Raw genomic sequence first — 19,475 nt, forward strand, 5'->3', positions numbered from 1 at the left:
GCGCTGAACTCTAAGCATACAATGTTTCGCCACCAGCAAGGAGATTTCATTGTACTACTGTACTACCAGGTTTGTTTTACACAAGTGATAGGTGGCTGCTCCATCGACACACAACCGATCAAAGCTTCAATTTATAGTGTTTTTCTACTGAGCACAAACTTGTGCGTCGAGTCCTCAGCTGCAGAGACTTCAGTTTGTGTGGGCAAAAAAGCAAGAATGCTTATGTGCTAAGATAAACATGTCATATATATGTAAAACCCCAGGTGGTCAGAATCAATCTGCAGCCATTCACAATGGCATCTTTTAAAATGTGGGTATTGCTTTGGGATCACAAACCTCGCCAATGAATCGCCAACCAACCAATGCTCTCTTCCAGTACGACACCACCATCTCAGAAAATGATTCCAATATATAACCTCGCCGTGCTTTGTACAAAGCAGCACCCATGGACCGAAAATTAAAGGGTCCACTCTCGGCTGCAAGAAAACGGGACGCAAGCACATCAACAAAGAATGGGCAAGCCGCCCACCTTTACTCATTATACTTTTCTTCTATTCGCAGCTGCTGCAAACAACAAGGAGAGAGAAAAATAGAGCATTGTGTACAGCAGTCAACAACTCTTCTCAACAGCGGCTACCACCACACAGGTGGTAGCCAGACATCAGACCCACAACAAAAAAAGCACAGTCTGGAAATGCAGACATCAGCGTTCCACAAACACTCGAAAAAGCCATTTGTTGTGCTGCACTCTTAAATGAAGCTGTGTGAGAAAGTGTGATGTGTTTGGAGGGTTCTTTTCATCTATGCATGTTTCCCTAGGCTTTGGCATTTGCATCCGTGCCCTCTGCAACAAGATCCAAGCGAGGTTTCCTACTTCCGGCAATCTTTGTGAAAGGAAAAAGAACCGCAAGATTTCCAAATGTCTGCAATCACCAATGAATGTGGGCTATTAACAGTGCACTTCAAGCAGTCACTTTTACGTCACAGTAAATATGCACCACTTTAGCCAGTGCTCTTCCAGAAAATATGTGGCAATATATCAGGTGCTATTGTGGAACGGGACAATCTGACAAATGGTAGGTGAAAAGCTCTAGGAAGCAAATGAAAACAGTGATATACATATAACAATCCTAGAAAGCACCACGCATTTATATATATATTGCGGAAAGTAAACACATCATGGTTGTGTTTTGCCATGGGAGAGATTGCATCAGAAGACAGTGAGCGTAGTTTTGGCTTGCTAATATTGAAGCAGGTGACATAGGAAACAAGCACACAGCTTAGCTGCATCCTGAAAAATTAGAGACATAGATTAATGTCCTCACTTTGAAATCACATGTCCTAATAACCTGAACACACGTAACTTGGTAAATTTGATTATGTAACAGCTCTAATGCTGTCCCCCTGCACAGATGGATGGCGAGGCAGGACAGCTTCATAACCAATTGCAACAACATTCCAAAGTGGGCACATAACAGCTTGAACGTGAAGACTCTGTTCAATGGCTCAATACCAGCAGCAACTGTGCCTTTTGTTGAAAAGAGAAGACAGGAAAAATTCAAATATAAATCATTCTGACCCCTTTTCCCTTAATCATTCCTCCTAAACAAGAGCAAAAATGCAGCCTTCCTAGCAACATCTTTTATAAAAGTAAACTTTCCCGCCACATAATTTATTCTGAAAATTGTAAGAAGCAACAAGGAACCTTTTTCTTGCTAACACAACACACGACAACTGTTCTGCTCACACTGGCACAATAAAGTTACAACAAACTCCTAGGTCCTCACACTTCATCGTACACTGTCCACCACTCAAAAAACAGCAAAAATCCCCCAACAGTGCTAATCCTATTCAAAAGCCTAAACCTATATCACAAACTTGTTTTCCTGGCAAACAATCAAGGGGGGAAATAAAAGGCCGGCACTTGACTGCAGACACTGGGATTGCTTTCAACTTCTACAACTGAAGAGAAGACAAACTCAGAAGCATTATGTGCCTGGGAAAATGTAGAGATGTGCAAACAAACGCCCTTTCTCAAGCTATTTACAATGTGTCGAAGCCATTCTATGCGATGAAGGGAGGAGGCACACAAAATGCTTTAGGTGGGTGGCACTGGAGAGGACAGCAAAGTGGAAAAGGGATAGAGAGCACAGCACATCTGGACAGCTGCGAGACTACGCCTCCTCTACGTCGGCCCAGGCATGTCATCCACTCTGCAGAACGCTGTATCACGACAAGATGTAATCTTCCTCATACAGGGGATCATCATTCTCCAGGTAGTCATGGGCTCTCGCTTCAGCTTCGCCGTCACCTGTCAACAAGGAGCGGATCGTTGCTTGCTTATCTGTTTGCTTGACTAATGACACACTTCGCACCCTGTGCCATGGAAGCAGGAGCATGTAGCAGGAGCAGACATGCTCATGCACACTAATACTCACAAACACTCACTCGCGTTCGTAGTCTAATCCATTCACATTTACTGGCACCCAGTTCTGCTCATACTTGCACCCAGTCCCGCTCACCAGCCCTCGCCCAAATGTGTGACTGGACTTACGTCCAGTCACACTCGCCGATAGTAAAACTCATGTTCACACCCATGCCCACTAAAACTCACTGGCAGTTATTCCTGTTCACAATCATGTCAACTGACACTCAATCCCGTTCGTACTAACGTCCACTTAAAAATCACTGGCTCTTTCCACTGTCATTCATATTCACATATCCACTCATACCCTTTGTCATTCACTAATGATCTATTCCACACCTGCGAAATGAGTGTGCAGCGGGTATGAGTCAGTGCACTGGTGACTAAGTGTGCCGACCTATGATTCAGCCTGTATGAAGTAGTGGTGTGGAATAATGATCCAGCAAATAAGGAGACAAACAAATGGACACTCCCACGTAAATTTTATCGAAAAAGGGGCCACTTATAAACCACACAAAGTGAAAGTTAAGGGCAACAATGAAACTGCAAGTGCAGAACTCTGCGTACACATGACACTACAAGAAATTGAAAAAAAAGAAAGAAAAAAAAAAAAAACGATAGCAACACAGACAGGCCAATAACCAGGTTGCTGTCCCCTCAACAAGATTTCCTAAGATAGCAAAATTCATTATCACATAGCTTCACAAAGAGTAACAAACATTTATATATATCAAGTAAATTTGGATGTTACGGTGCAGCACTCGAGATGTTTATGATGCGCCTCATATGACAAGCAAGAACTATAACTTTCTTCTGTAGTGTTTTGTACCTGCCATTTGTCATATGTATGAAAATTCACACATGTAACGTTATACTGCCTTTCACTTTCACCTTAAGTGGTATGTAAGTGTTCTCTTTCTTAATAAATTTTTGTTGGGAAAGCACATCTATTCGCCCACTTCCTTGCCAGCCCATGTATTCTGTGCCACTATATCACACTACAGTATTAACTTGTCCATTTTTATATTACACTTGCGATGGGTGCTACAAGAGCTGTGCATATCGCAGCAATGTATGCTATGCCTTCATACATTGCTCACAAGTTTTTCAATTTCTGCAACTTTATGCTCACATTTGCAAGAGGGAGAAGGGCATTTTTTCTGATGAGCTGAGTTTCCAATAACAAAAAAAACAAAAAAACTTGCAATGTTCCTGTATGTTTGTCTTAAAGGCTGTCTACTGTATTTGATAACTAATTTTTATCTACACCAACAAAGTTTCCTGCCTAATGCTTGCCACAACCTACATTTTAAACCTGAGGAAGTGCCAACTGTTCTCCAGTGCTGTCAAAGGAGGCTTAAGCCATCAAAACTAGTCTTGTGCTTCTTTCTGATGTCATTAAAGAATAAACGACAACAAAAATACCAAACCAAGGTGACGTACATACCTTCGTAGCCATCCAGATCTGCATCCCAGTCATGGTCATCATTATAAGCTAAAAGAAGGACAAGCAGTTTAAGATGAGATGACAAGAAAGAAGAGTACACAGATGAACCTCGTTATATAACAAAATCGCGTCGGACATGTAAATATCTTTGTTATATCCGATATTTGTTATGCAAAAATGGAAATAATTTGCAATTAGGTCTATGCAAAAAAAAAAGCAAAAAAGGGTGCCTCCGATGAGGTAGCAAAGGGTCTCCTGTGGATATCTATAACCTGTAGATGTGTTGCCATACCGATATAAGGCAGGGGGACAACAATAAATTATATACGTGCGGAAGAACTGAAAGTTGGGCGAGTTGGTATTTATTCACAGTGAAACTGCAGCGAGCACAAAGAACAAAGGCAGTTTACAAACAAACACATACATTACATACACATGCTCTGCACCACCGCAAATATGCAAAAATGCAAAGAAGTTATTAGAATAAATCTTTATGTGTGCAGCCATGACCACGTTTTAGCGAAGCGACGTTCGAGACAAATCCTCGCGCTACCACATGCGAGCATTCTCAAGGTGGCACAGCGCCTCTTGGGAAACTTGCATAGCAGGTGGCACCAGATTTCCCTCTAGGTATTATTGCAAGAAACTCTGAGAACGACGCCGATAAAGCTGGCCTTCGTTTACCGGTGGCTGAAACGAGAACTAGCTATTTCTTCCAAGCCACAGCGAATTCGAATTTGTACGAGATCATGTGATAGTGCCCCTTCTTGCTTTGTTTGTTTTTGTGGCTGCCACCGTTGCACGTATTCTCACTCTCTTGACAGGTGCAATCCGCGCAACGCCCACTCACATGTTTGTATCATCGCTGTTGATATTCACACAACCTGAACACAGAACCTGCATGAATACGGACGAATTTACCACTGTCATGCAAAGGTGTAAAGGTTTAGTGTTTACTAAGTGCCTTTATGAGGAGATCAGGAGTCGCAGTGATGTACTAGCGTTCGAACTTTGTACTAACTCCATGGCTCTCAGTGTGCTCTACCTTGCGTGGCTAATGCGCTGCCTTAACGGCAAAATGATGAGATCTTGAAAAATTACGACATGCAGCAGTGGTTTACACTTCCAGCCAAGTAGGATGCCTTGCTATCGTATCCAAAATCCATTCGAATCCTGATGCACGGTAGCAAAATATGTATATGGCAAGCTCTCGAAAAAAAAGAAAAAGAAAAAAAAAAGGAAAAAAAAAAACAAGTGGGGCGCAGCCTGCGATCGCAGGTTCGAAATGAAAGGTGATCGGAACCAGGTGCCATTTTGAAACAGCTATGAGGCTGGATTTAGTGCTTTCGATTGATGTTGTGTATGAATCAGTTTTTTTTTTTTTTTCATTTTTTTTTCTTTGCGGCTAGGTGCAATGAGGTGCCTAGAACAAAAATTAAGACTCTGAGAATCCAATTATCAAGCCAAACTGGTGTGGAATTGTAACTACAGATGCCAGCTTCTGTGCCATTAGTTTACGCATGTTATGAAGGTCTAGTCCCCACATAAAGAACTGCAGATATAACGAACACTTTACGCATAATTATCGCATTCGTTATAAATGAGTTTGACTGTACTTTATGCAGTGGAGTTCACTTAAAGCAATGCTTAGTATGAAAATCTGACTTGGTTAAAATGATGTTATTGTACACAGGCTGATCTAATGTAGTAGGCAATGCCCAATAGTATAATTCTTATAGAATATTTCCTATGGCTGTCTAAAATATGAGCATTTTCTACTATGGAAAGCGAAGGGATTAATTTAATACTTCAGTTAACTGTATGCCACGTGCTGCAAATTTAATTATATCATAATAGAGCTCTCGAGTACCTAAATTCGAACAAGACACAGACTATCACTCTTATGCTATTGACATAAAATTTTGCACAGCAGATGCGTACATACCATTCTGACTGTACTGTTTGACCTTGACCTAAAAAAAAAAGAAAAGATCTGAAAACACAGTTGCTTACCCATGCGTTCCAGCCTGTCTGGCCTGTAGAGTTCTACGCAAAAGTTATGCCGATCAATCTTTAGCTTGCTCTTTGGATCCAGGTAAAGATGGTTGGGTTCCACAATTGTGCCTGGAAATAAGTGAGGATGGAACAACTTTGCTTAGCACTGTTAAAATGCGAATGCAATTACATCTGTACTTTAAATGCAGCATCAAAATGCTGTCCAGGTAGCCAAATGCGGGCCAAACTCTTGTCTGTTTTGCAAATTCCTGTGCTACATTTTGTGCCTTTCCTCTTGACCAACGAAATTTTGTCTAGCCACACCTTACTAACATAAAAGAACTGCAATGATATAAGCGTTAGCAACTCTCATAGACTCTAAAAAAAAGGGGGGGGGAGGCGAAGGCAAATAATATGTTCGATAGATCCTTCAATAAAAGAGAACTTGACAAGCATGGCCGCGGTGAATGTTGCCATGCATGCCGAAGTCAGACTGCATGCATCAACTACAGTGGAATCTCGCTGATACGATCTTCACGGGAACAGGAAGATAAAACGTATCATCCAAAAATCGTATTATCCGAAATACATTGCTCCTATAAGGCATTGGCCCGGAAAACAACAAGAAACGTATTATCTCGAAAAACGTATCATGCAGAATCGTATCAACGAGATTCCTCTGTAAATAAACTGTCAGAATCATTTCAAACAAGCACAAAAGGGTTCTGTACTTTCCATATTCTAACAACACACTGAATTGCTGGTACGCCATTCTATATAATTCGGACTCCGTCTGCACGACTGCGTGCTAATTTGACCGCCGAGTTGAGCGGAAATAGCAATATTCTGGCGTTGATTTGACGGTGACTGTATATTAATGTCCGTAGGCATTATCAAGAGTTTTCGTAGAGAAAAATAAAAAGGTATTTGATATTTCAAATTTGAGCAATTATTCATGCAAAATTGCATAACGAATCCTGTACAGAATGAATCTGTTACTGTGCAGGTACCAGGCCTCAAAAGACTAAGAGCCACGCGAAGCAGAACAGTGCACTTACCACCTATGACAATGGTCAGCACATTTGACCGCTCGCCTACGATATCCATGGCACCAGTCACAGCTGCGTTGGTCACAAGCTCACAGCCACTGACGTCAAGCAGCCTCAGATCACGACACAGTTCAACGAGAATCAGCACACCTGTCAACAACAAAATTAAGGCATGGTGTTAGGCAGCTGCATAAAAACACTGCAGTTTTCATGCAGTTCTACAGATTAAATAGTCTTTGCCATGTCATGCACTTCGCTGCATAACCGGTCACAGGCAGCATAACAATGCGTATAGTACAGTCCACACCATTGCAACGGGTCCTACAAACAATATACTTTCAGATAAAACAGACTATTCTGCTCACTGAGTTTGGTCTGCCTATATTATCAATGCAACCAATTTTGCTTTTAACGGACCCGGCTATAACGGACTATCGTCTACAACAGACAAATATTTGGGCAAATTTTTTCCAGGGGGGGTAAATATAACGTACTTTGCTGCGTCAACACGTGTGTGTGGCAGTGCCCTGCATGCAATTATTTCCGGCTGCTTGCACAATTTGCGAAAGTGCACTCTTTCTTAAGGAAAGAGTTCACTACCATGAAGCTTCCCACAATGGTGTGCTGTGCAACACCCAGCCAGCAGAGAGTTTTTGGCACTCCGGCGAACACCGTGGTCGGCTCAGGACCGTTTAGCAATGGCTGGCCAGCTGCCTGCCATTGTACCGGCCATTAATCTTGCCAAGATGTCTGCACGTCGGATGCAATCTCATTTATAGCAAGGCTTGAGTGTACTTTGAAAGAAAACACTAACCTCCATCGGACACTTGCGGGCATCCACGAAGTTCAATACTGTGCAGCAAACCCTGGCACGACAGGCTACCCAGGCCGGAATCCGTGATCTGTCAAGGCAGCCGGAGATAAATCAACAAAGGCACAGCACTTGCGTATTACACACACAAATGCACGACCACTCTCGAGGCACTGCGACTACAACTGCAAATGCCAAGATAATACAGTAATGGCTGGATGGGAATGTGCACCAAACTTTCATCCAATCAGAGATGATAAGATGATGAATTCAACAGCATGGCAAAGTTTGATAGAGTCTAGAATAGTGACTAGGCTCAGAACTGTCACATGACGATCACTCTAGGTAAGTCATTTTCCTTTCTTCACGAGATTAGCAACCCTACAGCAATGTGTGGATTGGATTAGAGAAACTTTTGAGTGGCAACGACAATAGCATGGCACTATCACAGGTCTGGTTTATTATTTCACAAAAGAGCGTCTTCTTTTCGTAAACTCCCCCCCCCCCCCCCCCAAAAAAAAGGCACTTTAGAATGGAGTATAAATATGGTACCCTAAAACTGTTCGCATTCTTCAAAATAATGATGTTAGGATACGTTGCATAGATCTTAAAACATACTTCAGGAGATCATAGGTACAAAACGTATGTGGACAATTGGCACATGCAGGACAGGTTCGCATATATTAGATTGGATTCTGATTAGACATATGCTGCAAGATCCGCGTGTTTGCCGTTAGCACAAGAATGTGGCCATGTAAGGAGCTTTATTCTTTTGTTTTTTGTTTCTTGCTCCCAGCATGGCAGTGGAAGCACACAATTCGAAATAGTCTGAACTTCCAGAATGACTGAAACACAACCCTGGGCAGCAATGCCTTGATGTGAACATCTGAGTGTGTCAATCTGGAATGTTGCCCACACTTCCATGGATGACAAACGGTGCTCTGGTCAAAGCCTTTATGTTATCATTCGAGAGCTTTCAATGTGTAATTTTGCCTCTGTGCTTCTGGAAGCTGCTTTCGGGGAAGTGCTGGGCCTTACCCCATTTTCATAGAAGCAGCTTCACCTAAATTGGGCTCCACCTAAAATTACGCAGATCCCACGCACTGTGGGAATTAATGTTATGCGAAGCAATTTGCAGGTAACTGGCTATTCAGCACTGCTTGGGTTTCCTCAAAGAGTAACCAGATGGAGTAACATGTTCATGTAAAGCAAGTAGTTGTGTTTGATGGGAGCTTGTGCGGGTCGACAGAAGCAACACGGTGTCGACGACAATGGCAGTATGACGGCGACAACGTTGGAACAGTTTCTTTTTCAACTCAGGAAGGAAACGTTACAACCTGTTCTGCGACAACATCGGTCGATGCCGAAGGTGGTGCAGTCTAACACAGCATTTCAAAGTGTTAGATGCAAGAAGGTAAGAATGAAGAAACTCCCACACTCCTGCTCGCAACGCAAGAGAGAGAGTGGCAAGCTTGTGGCCAAAGGGAAACTAGCGCGCACACACGTGCTCTAGCTCGTGCTATGTGACGTTGCGCATACGCCAGACGTCTCAAAGAGCTAGCTGGCAATGGCATGAGAGGAACATGCATGCAATTGTGGTTTAACAGTTAGAGCATGGAGCTGCTCTGTTCAACATCAGAGGTTCAATCCCACTCTTGCACACTTGAAATTTCTTTTTATAAAATAAGGTGACACTAGAACCTACACACCTACCTATCTACCATAGAGTGTCTGGGACGAGCCAAAGAATGCTTAGCATTAAAACAAAGGGCCCTGTTACTGTTAAAATACTGGTCAAATTCACTGAGTAGGTTGTATCTTTGGGAGATTTCGGTAATCCATAATAGTAAAATAGTTTAGCAAAAAATTTAGCAATAAAAAAAAAGAGGGGGACAACAACACAAGACTCATAACTACTCACTGCCCTCGTAAAACTCAACGAGATTTTAAAGCCAACGTTTCATCACGGAGCCTAATGCTGTGATTCAAAAAAAGAAAAAGGAACCTAGAACCTCAAGCACTGCATGAGCATTGTTACCTACAGACCAAGCCAGCCCCACAAATAAAAAATAAATACGGGAAAGCTTGTAACACCAGGCATCAAACTGGGCTTACTTGTCCCAAGTAGTTCAGCTTTAGCTGGCGCAATCCAGGGCACCGTGACAGGTGGCTTAGCGCAACGTCAGTGATGCCCTGGTGGCAACCGGTGATGTCCAGAAACCTGCATTACATGTGCCTCATGTCATCAAAAGACTAGTTCCACAATGATGCACTTTCTACTTAGTCATCCTGACAACTTGGTAAGGTACCACATTTATATACTGCACAAGAAGGAACACAGACAGAATAACCATAAACTGGCACAAGTTCTCCGCACGCTTGTCAGTGTAACAGACCCCAATTTGACACTGTTACATTCAATATCCTGAATAATTTGTATAAAATGACGACCAAAATGCACTCGTATTGCTCATAAAATATGCTCTTTATCTCGACCCCTGCATTTATTGACCACAGTGATTGTACCCATAATTCTTGGGTACAATCTAAATGATTCCAAGATGCCAAATGAGTTAAGTAGACAACCTGCATATCACAAATTATTGATCAGTGCCTAACATAAATGTGCGGTGGCTAAATAAAAATAACATATTGACACGTATACATGATTATCTTTCACCGGTGACCGCTTTCCACCGGCTAACAAATGTTAAACGTTATCGCTCGGCGCAGGACGCGCCTGTATCGGAAGTTTCTAGAACGTTATCGATGCTTCTTTCCGTTGCCTGTTTTCACCGACGCTTATGTTATATGATTGTATGACCGACGCGAATTGTCTAGAACTTTCTGGAAGACACGCGGGCATCAGGGATTAATCTGGAACCTTCGATGACTCGGGTATAAAAGCCGACGCGCTTCGCCGCTGATCAGATTTTCGACGATCGCCGACTGTGTTCGCCGCTTTCGTTGTGCTTCGAGTGTAGCTTGCTTTTGTGGGCAAAGGTTCGCCCAATAAAGAATCAGTTTCGTCATACACAGTTTTACGACTGTTTACTTCAGCGTCACTACTACGTGACAATATGGCTATGTAACAAATTCCTCACTTGCTTTTCTGGTTTTATTCTGTGTGTATAATTCGAAACTATGCCTTATTAGAATATTTCCCGTGGTCTAATGGTCCTACTGTGACTTTATAAATAAAAAGCCAGCCAGGAGACTGCACCCCTCCGTGCTTCTTCTCTTGTATATGCATTAGTATTCCGAACTGCACAGCATTTTATTGTACCAACTTATTTGTGCTCTTTAATGATTTAAACAAAGCAAGCAGGACAGAGGAAGACACACACCCCCTACTGTTCAACACCACGCGCAATTGCAAAGTTAAAAACCACACAGGCTGCATTAACAAATCTCAAAACAAACATCATGACAGTGTTTGCAGGGATACTGAACTCTCTCACGTCCCCTGACATTCGTCTTCGCGGCATGTTTCCCGCATCTTTCGGCGTTCGGTTTCACCGCATGACACACATGCAATGGTGGGAGTCGGTGTGCTACACACAGTTCTAACAAGAGCTCCATCTCACAGGCACGGACAACTCGGGTGTGAGAGCAACTAGTTTCATCCTCTTCAGCTGCAGGATGGCAGCATGCGCAGATGGACTACATGCTCCTTGGTGTGGTTCAAGGGACTGTTCCAGGAAAGGCTTCCTGTTTGGCTTAGGTGCATGGCAACGTCATGGCCGAAAATTATCACTCAGACGCACTTTCGTTCGTAGGATGGGACCCACAAACGACTATGCGGTTTCCCACATGGGCAAGCATTTGCACGGTAACCTTGTGCAGTGCATCGAACTTGCTTAATCCTTCAGTGTGTCTCCATCAAGGAATTATTTCTTGTATTTTGGCTGGCTGGCTTGATGACAAAAAAGGGGGGGGGGGGTGGGGGAGGCGGCAGTAAGTACGCTTTATGTATGTTCCCACTACTGTGTGCTGCGTCCTTGCATACAAGGACATTTGAACTCCCACACAGAGAAATGTCAGGAGACGCAAAAGAGTTGAGTGTTCCCGTTGGTTAAAATGTTGTTTCACTTGACTTCAGAAACAGTACAGACTCTGCGCTAGTGCCTATCCTTGCATAAATAAGCAAACATTTTGCCCCTGCAGTTTGTTTGCATTCGCTGGGCTACTATTCTACAATGCTTGTAAGAAAGCCCACATTTTAGGAAGCTGCTGACTGACCTCAGCTTGGTACAGCCTGCGCATATGGCTCCGATGACCACGTCGTTGACAACCTTGTTGTGACTCAAATTTAGTTCCTCCTGCATTTTCAAGCAAAACAAAAGAGGGAGAGAGATATAACAGTTTCGTTGTTTTTTTTTTTTTTTTGCTTGTGTGATACACACAGTATATCTTGACATCTTCTACAAGCCTACACTGGCCTTGCTTGTGCACGAAGACAATATGTATTTCAGAACTAATCAATGGTAGTAAAAATAAAAAAGTAATGAAGAGAAAAGAAGATGAAGACGACCTCAAGAAAGAAAGCTCGCAATTAAAAACTCAAAAAATAATATGCGACAGTTACAACAATGAAGTGTTGCATGAAAACTATTAAAAAGGGGAGGGTAAGGAGTGAAGTTTATGAAGAAAAACTATGCTGCTGTATAAATTTCCTAACGGATCAAAAAAATGATTATGATAGTAACTCTGGTGAAAAATATATGCAAGGAATAAAATAAAGAGAAACTAGGGTAGGTTAGAAACAACAGTAAGTGAGAGAACATTTTTTTTCTTCTTTTTTTGAGCGAAAAATAAACATCACAGTAAAGTTAACAATTCCACTAGCTGCTTACCAAGAGGGGCAAGTGGCCAATGGCGCCAATACTGTCACCAGTCACTGCAGGGGGAAAAATTAAAAATAAGAGACAGCCAATCAGCCACTAGTAAACTGTGAACACCAACATATGCAAGGCAGTACAAAAAACCATACATCTAACAATGCAAAGAAGAATAATTCAAAAGCCTGCTTACAATTGAGGAATGATCCCGACAGGTGGAGCACCCTTAGTGCCCTCAGGTTCTGGTTGCATAAGGAGAAAAAATAAAAAGAGGCAGCAGCTAAAAATATTACTATTTTTCTGTAGGTGCTTTAGGCAGAAAGGCACCACAAACACAATTAGACAAAGTGTAAGCTGTGCAGAAAGTGAAATATTTATGACCACCCTAGCAAAATTAAACATTTATTACAGTGCACAGACACCTAAAATGACACATCTTAAATGAGAATGAGGTGTGTATATATCAGACTTGTACACGTTACAGAAAAAAAAGTAACCAATTACAATCATTGTACTATTTACTCGATTCAAACTCGCCTCCGAATCTAATGCACACCCAATTTTCTCGGGTTTAAGAGAGAGAGAGAAAGCAAGGAGAGGAAAGGCAGAGACGTAAATCAGATGAGTGTCCGGTATGCTACCCTACACTGGGGTGAGGGAAAGGGGCAACAGAAACAGGAAAAGAGAAACAGAGTGAACACTGTGCGACCAAAGTCAAGTCCCATAGCTGGTGATGTGCGTTGAAGACATCTGGGATGACCCAAGGGCCAGTGGTCGTTGTGCGAATGAGAAGCTGCGGGTGGGCCATGGGGCTTATTCAAGTTCAAGGGGAGTTTACTCGGGTTTAAAGGGGTCCTGAACCACCCCTCGGGCTTGGTGAAAAAACACAGTCCGCGGATAGCATGCGCTGCTGTGAACATCTCAGCCCAATTTTGCAATAGTGTGTGGTGCGTGGAGCTCGCAAGCGAAGTTCACAGTCACTTTTTCTCAAACGTGCCTGCTCCTCACTCTTTTCGGGCTGCTTTATTTCGTAATATAGCAGATTCCCATATGGGGCAGCTATTGGTCAATCGCCAACATCAATCAAGAAGAGTGTTCGGATCAGTGCGCTTCTTCCTACTGTTACTGTGTATATTTATTGACATAGTTTCATAAACAAGCTGAAGTAAGCAAAAATGTGCTTTCAAATTTCGATAATTACGTACTTCCGTCTGGTCATGCACAGCGCATTCTAAGCTATCCGGCACTAGGCGCACATTGTCAACATCGCAGATCATTTTGAAATGAGGCGTGCGCGGGCTTGCACTTTGCGCATGTCGCAGTTCGCTTTCAAGATACGGCCATGTGATGCAGCGGCCGCGCCGTATCGGCTATGTGCCGGCCGCTTGTTGCAACGCACTGGTCACTTGTTGCAATGTACAAGCTGGCTGCACCGCTAAATTTATGTGACCACCACATTCAAACGCAACGTAAGAAGCAGGGAAATTACAGATTGGCGACGTATCAAGGGGAACTTATTACATGGAAGTCAATGTAGGATTTACGTCGGGACCGCGAAATCGCGACGTAGTAGCCGGGAAAACGCAGCAGCGAGGTATCAACGGGGTTCCACTATTAGGAATTTTTGCTGGTAAAAATGAATTAATTCTTTCTTGATTTTGTGTATGTTTTGATGATACGAATTTTGGGTGATACGAACATTTCACGTAACCCCGTGAGATTCGTATCACCGAGGTTCTACTTGTAGCATGCCCTGTACATTTGCTATCAGCAAAAAATTGTCAATTAAGCAGTGACTGCGATAGCAAGCTGTAGCGTTGCGCTTGAACTCCTCGGACGGTGTTCTAACTAGTATATGCGGGTCTGACTAACTGCTCAGTCAGTGACAAGGAACATCTGTATGAAAAGAAATGACAAATAAGGGCATCTGACTGCACCTGGCACAGTAGAAGCAGGTCGTGGTCCGATATCTGGAGGCAGTCGCTCAGCGTCAACTCCGACAGGAAGCAGCACTTGGTGGCTATCTTGGAGAGCCCCGTAGCTGTCAAGCCTGAACAGCCACGAAGCACGAGACGACGCAACCGAACTCCTGCCATGTGGAAACACTGCATGCGGCAGAGACAGGAATGCACGTAATTTCCCTTAGAATGCAGCAGCCATATCCTTGACGCGTCTCGGCACCAAGTCACACGAAATCTTACAACAGTACACAACAGTGTGGTATACCAATCTTTGGGAGAACTCCAATGCTGCATTTGCTGTTGCGTTCCCTGATTTGCCTTGCAGCATTAAATTTCATCAATCAAGCAGTAATGCATAGTGAACTCGCATATGAACCTTTCTATACCAGCTGCACACCTCAGACTTGGTGAAATCCTGCTTTTGTCATGCCTTCAATGTTCCAAAAGCTATTGTGAGCACCCCTAAATGTGAATACAATAAAACTTCAATAATATGATCTCGGTTTATTATGAAACTCTGCTACTTCATAGAATTTGTGGAGTACTATAATTTGAAATGTGATTTTACCAGTATGAAGAGACCGCGTACATCCACCCGGATAATTTGTAGTTTACGGTTGTGACCGCCGAGACCGGCACGCTGCGATGCACATCTCGGAGGCGGTGGTAAAAATATGGCGGCCATGACATGTTTCTGGCTCCTGCATCTGCTTCTAATGTTGACTATTTCAAGCACTTGCAGTACCTACTGTACGATTCTAACGCGCCTCCCAATATAACGCGCACTCAGCTTTAGCAGGTTTAAAGAAAGAAAATAAAAGTGCAGCTGAATGTAAGCTGCGGCCAATTTATTTAAAAAACATGCCCCTCACTCACTTTCGGCATCAGAAAAAAAAAAAAACGAGATGTGCAGACTTTACTTTCACCGAAGGCAAGTGTTTTTTAAAATGAGTTTTCATAATGTAGGCGGCATATTGTCGTTGCCATTTATACTATATTCACCACAGATACAAAGCACATACGAGTGGTATTCTCAAGCAATCACTTTCAGAAATACCACTAGTACTATCACTTTCGCAAGATTTTATCAGACTCTGCATCGGACATCTTGAACTATGCAGCTGAGAGCGTTCTTGGCAATGTGCAGAGATAGTGAGCTTGGCACAGCGCCAGAAACGCCGGCGGCTGTATATGCCGACGCATCCGGCACCAAGTCGATAAAAGTGATAGTATCTCAGAACATAACTGATTGAGAATACCGCTACAGATCGTAGTCAAGCACAAAATTAACTCGCAACCACCTTCACAAATACGTTCTCTGTTACCTTCTTGTGATGACTATGACGCTTTGTCTGACGGCTCTGACAGCAGATTATTGCCAATGCTGAAAACACGGTTTTGGCTTTATATCCATTGTAACGTGCAGCCAATTTTCGGACTTATTTTCTCTGAAAAAAGTGCATGTTAGATTTGTGTACCGTATTTTCGCGCACATAACGCGGACCAAAAATGTTTAAAAATTAACAGTAAAAGTGTGGTGTGGGTTACATAGGCAGATTTCGTCTTGAGGTGTGGCTTCACGGCAGTGCGTGCTGCGCTGCCGTGAAGCCACAGTTGAGGTGTGCTTCACGGCAGTGCGTGCTGCGCTGCCGTGCAAGCACAGCTTCCCCCTCTCCCCACGTCTGCATGTTCAAACTCCCTTCTCCTCCCTCTTTACGAGTCGCCATTTAGCATTCAGTAAGCGAATAGTGCATGCAACGCCAGCAAACTGTACATCACTGTTCCGGCGGCGCTGCCTTATTCGTGCGAAGCGCTTCACGATACGGTGGCAGAGCCATTTCACCGTGGTGATTTTCGGCTTTGTCACATTTGCTCCGTCGCCGTTGCCCATGCATGAACTGCTCCGTACGCGCTGTCATTCTCTGTCGTGTGAATGCCAGGTGTGAAGTGATCCAACTCACGTCACATGTTAAGAGACTGGTTCATCCACAATCAAGTTCATCGTATGAATCCAGCTTTATCAGCATCACCAAAGAAGGGGAGGTAATGAGCCACTGGCCGAAGATACAGCGCAGATGAGTCGTGCATCGGCGAATGGAGACTGTTCTTGCAATGATTTGAGCGTTGTTGTACGCAGTTGTTTCCGCAGGTTACACGCGCGGCTTTCTTCTTTTTTTTTCCCGGGTTGTTGTTATTGGGGTTGCGGGTTATACGCCATGGCGAGTTATATGCAGAAAAATATGGTAAATACAGTAAATGCATGGCCTTCGAGATCAGACTCCAAAAGAGCTGTCACTGGGACTGAAATTTAAGCAAGCGCTTGATTCCACGATGTGGGCGCTGATAACCTGTACAGCTGACGGTGTCCATTGATTGTAGGCGTTTCTGTCTGCTACAAAGTCAGAGCATCATCATCATCATCAGAATAAACAGGGTACTTCTGCTTTTCCGCTTCTGGCCTTTTCTATGTAAATACTACCTGCGTCGCATGTTTTGTCGTGTTGTCATGTTTTCTCCACTGCTGGTGCATTGTGTGCGTACGATTTCTGCTGTATGAAAAATCTCAGCCACGTGCATATTTCCATTAGTGTACGAACGAAGACAGCAACAAAGAGTGACAAACCAGGCCGACTAGGCTTCGTCGACTACTTGAAGATGGAAGCGGATGTACAGGTATCGCACACTTTCACGTAAGACAAAGTCACCGACAGTGTGCAAGTAGGCGATGGCAATGACGATAATTAGCACAATCATGTGCCCACTTTAGCAATAGTTATCGAGTCCCTGAACATCGTCCACAGCTCCACTGAGTGTAGCAGTGGCGCCTGCGAGACACTGCGCATGATTAGCAGGCTAGAGATCGTGACCTTTGGTGGAGCAAACTACCGTATCAAGCAATCTTGCATTATTTACAAGTAATTGACCTACAAGTGATTACGAGTAGTCATGCTACGAGGAAAATAAGCCTGACAAGCTTGTGTTGCGCAGTTCTGCCATTTTTCTTTCTAAATTCCTTTTCTCAGTTAATTCGAAACTACTACGTTTAATTTCAAGGTTTCTTGCAATCCAGCTGAGTTCGAATTACCGAGGTTTTACTGTAATGTAAGTTTCTTACCTGACCAGATAGCTTGTGCAATTCAGTCAAGTCCAAATGTTCTAAATATTTGCACAGATGAAGAAGCCACCAAAGCCTGAAAAAAAGACACTTAAATTATACTGAACATGTTTACATAAAATAAGATATGCACAGCAACACTACATACACACAAACAAGAAAAGAATCCCAGGTCATATCAATAAAATTAGTATGAATTAATGGACAAGCAACAGAAGCTTGTGTCACTGTTTTCAAAACTGTTGGCACAACAATACAAACACAAGGAAAGAGGTACAGCACAACAAGCACACTGCGTACGTGCAGCAACACTAATGCAGGGCATACTCAGGGACTCACCCTTTCTCCCCGACGTCGCTACACCTTTTCAGCAAAACAGTCTGAAAAAGGCAACAAACGACAAGGTACAGCATTAGCTCAATAAGCCTTGCAGAAAGACAGGACAAAATTACAGTATCAATTTAATACAATGTATCCAAACTCTGTGCAGCTCAGACAGACTATAGTCATTCAAATGTTATGCAACCGCAACTGCAATGTGCGGGGATACTACTGATCATCCAGCAAAATAAACCATGAAAATATTACGGTTTCAACACAAACCACAGCTATTTTTAAAACTATGTTCTTGCATAAAGCAATGTGTATTTATGCACGACCACGCGTACATAGACCAGGGCTTGCATATGAAGCATATTATGCAGTAGATGTTTAGAAAGTTCTGTGCATTTGTGCCTTTACGACATTTTCTCTTGCTTCATTACAAGCACATGCCCTGTCCCGTGCATGTTACGCATTCTCCCTGTGGTATCAAGAGGCTGCCTTTCTTTTTTTTTTTTACGCAACTGCTTCATGTAGTGGTTGAGGTTGCCGCAATCAATAATAAAAGACAAAAAAAAATCTTTCATTCTATATGAAGCATAGTTAAAACATAACCCAAAGTGCAACTGCCAATCTGTCATAAACAAAAAAATATTGTACCGCACTGAATCATTCACCAACCTTGAGCTTTGGGCACTTTTGGGCGAGCTGCTGGACAGACACATTGGTCAGCTGCACACCAGACGCATCCAGGTACTCCAGGTTAGGGCACAGCATGCCTGCAGGGTCCGCATCACAAGTTAGCCTAGCAATAGTTAAGTATACACTACAACAACAGGTTTACTCTGTCTTCCCAATAATTTTCATGCAAGAACTTGCACTGTATTCGTAATTGCGCTACAGATTTGATGCTAATTCTCTGTTTTCAAAGCACTAAGCTTGGCTGCCAGCCCTTTATCGATGCGAAAGGGTAATCCTGGTACACCATGTCAGGAGTCTCAAAATAAGTGGCTCGCCGAATCTTATACGCAGCCTGCATGGCTCTCCCAAGCTTTCAGCCATGTCATGATATATCTACACTGCCTGATGCTTAGCCACTTGCTCCTGCTTCTTAAAGGCCCCACAATATGGGCCGATTGCAGCTGTACTGTATATGTGGTTCGACACCACATAAAAGTTTGAGACACCTGCATTTAATGACAGTCCACAAGTGAGCTTCTTTGACCCCCTCATATGCACAGAAACAGTAAATTTACATATTGTAGAAGCTAAAAAAGTGGTATACTGCTGAAAGAAGGGCCTACGTTGGCCTAGACTGCAATACTTGTATAGCACGCTGCACGCGTCTGTATAGTGTGACGACGCGTATAGCACACGTCATCACGCTGCACATTTGCCCTATATGTGGTTCCAAACAGGCCTCGAAGGAAAGCCCGCACATTGCACCTTTTAAGGGGGGACGCGGCTTTCGTATCGCGAAAAATGACCAAAAAATCAATTTTTTGAAAAG

The 19,475-nt window shown here is 43.2% G+C and overlaps 1 protein-coding gene across 2 annotated transcripts in view; it reads right to left on the reverse strand.

Annotated features, from left to right (window-relative positions):
- Window positions 1-502: 502 nt before the first annotated feature.
- The window catches only part of LOC119446883 (dynein regulatory complex subunit 6), a 37,756-nt gene continuing 18,783 nt past the window's right edge, over window positions 503-19,475 (reverse strand). For both annotated transcript variants that reach the window (XM_049664478.1, XM_049664479.1), the window contains 13 exons: window positions 18,647-18,744; window positions 17,984-18,024; window positions 17,645-17,720; window positions 14,506-14,673; window positions 12,762-12,810; window positions 12,584-12,627; window positions 11,970-12,049; window positions 9,843-9,948; window positions 7,731-7,818; window positions 6,926-7,066; window positions 5,886-5,996; window positions 3,873-3,920; window positions 503-2,311 (listed from right to left, as the gene is read on the reverse strand). In XM_049664478.1, the coding sequence (XP_049520435.1) occupies window positions 2,229-2,311; window positions 3,873-3,920; window positions 5,886-5,996; window positions 6,926-7,066; window positions 7,731-7,818; window positions 9,843-9,948; window positions 11,970-12,049; window positions 12,584-12,627; window positions 12,762-12,810; window positions 14,506-14,673; window positions 17,645-17,720; window positions 17,984-18,024; window positions 18,647-18,744 (1,133 nt within the window). In that variant the 3' untranslated portion in view covers window positions 503-2,228. The remainder of the gene's footprint in view (window positions 2,312-3,872; window positions 3,921-5,885; window positions 5,997-6,925; window positions 7,067-7,730; window positions 7,819-9,842; window positions 9,949-11,969; window positions 12,050-12,583; window positions 12,628-12,761; window positions 12,811-14,505; window positions 14,674-17,644; window positions 17,721-17,983; window positions 18,025-18,646; window positions 18,745-19,475) is intronic.

The sequence above is a fragment of the Dermacentor silvarum genome, chromosome 3 (genome assembly GCF_013339745.2).
Source record: "Dermacentor silvarum isolate Dsil-2018 chromosome 3, BIME_Dsil_1.4, whole genome shotgun sequence".
NCBI classification, from domain to species: Eukaryota; Metazoa; Arthropoda; class Arachnida; order Ixodida; family Ixodidae; genus Dermacentor; species Dermacentor silvarum.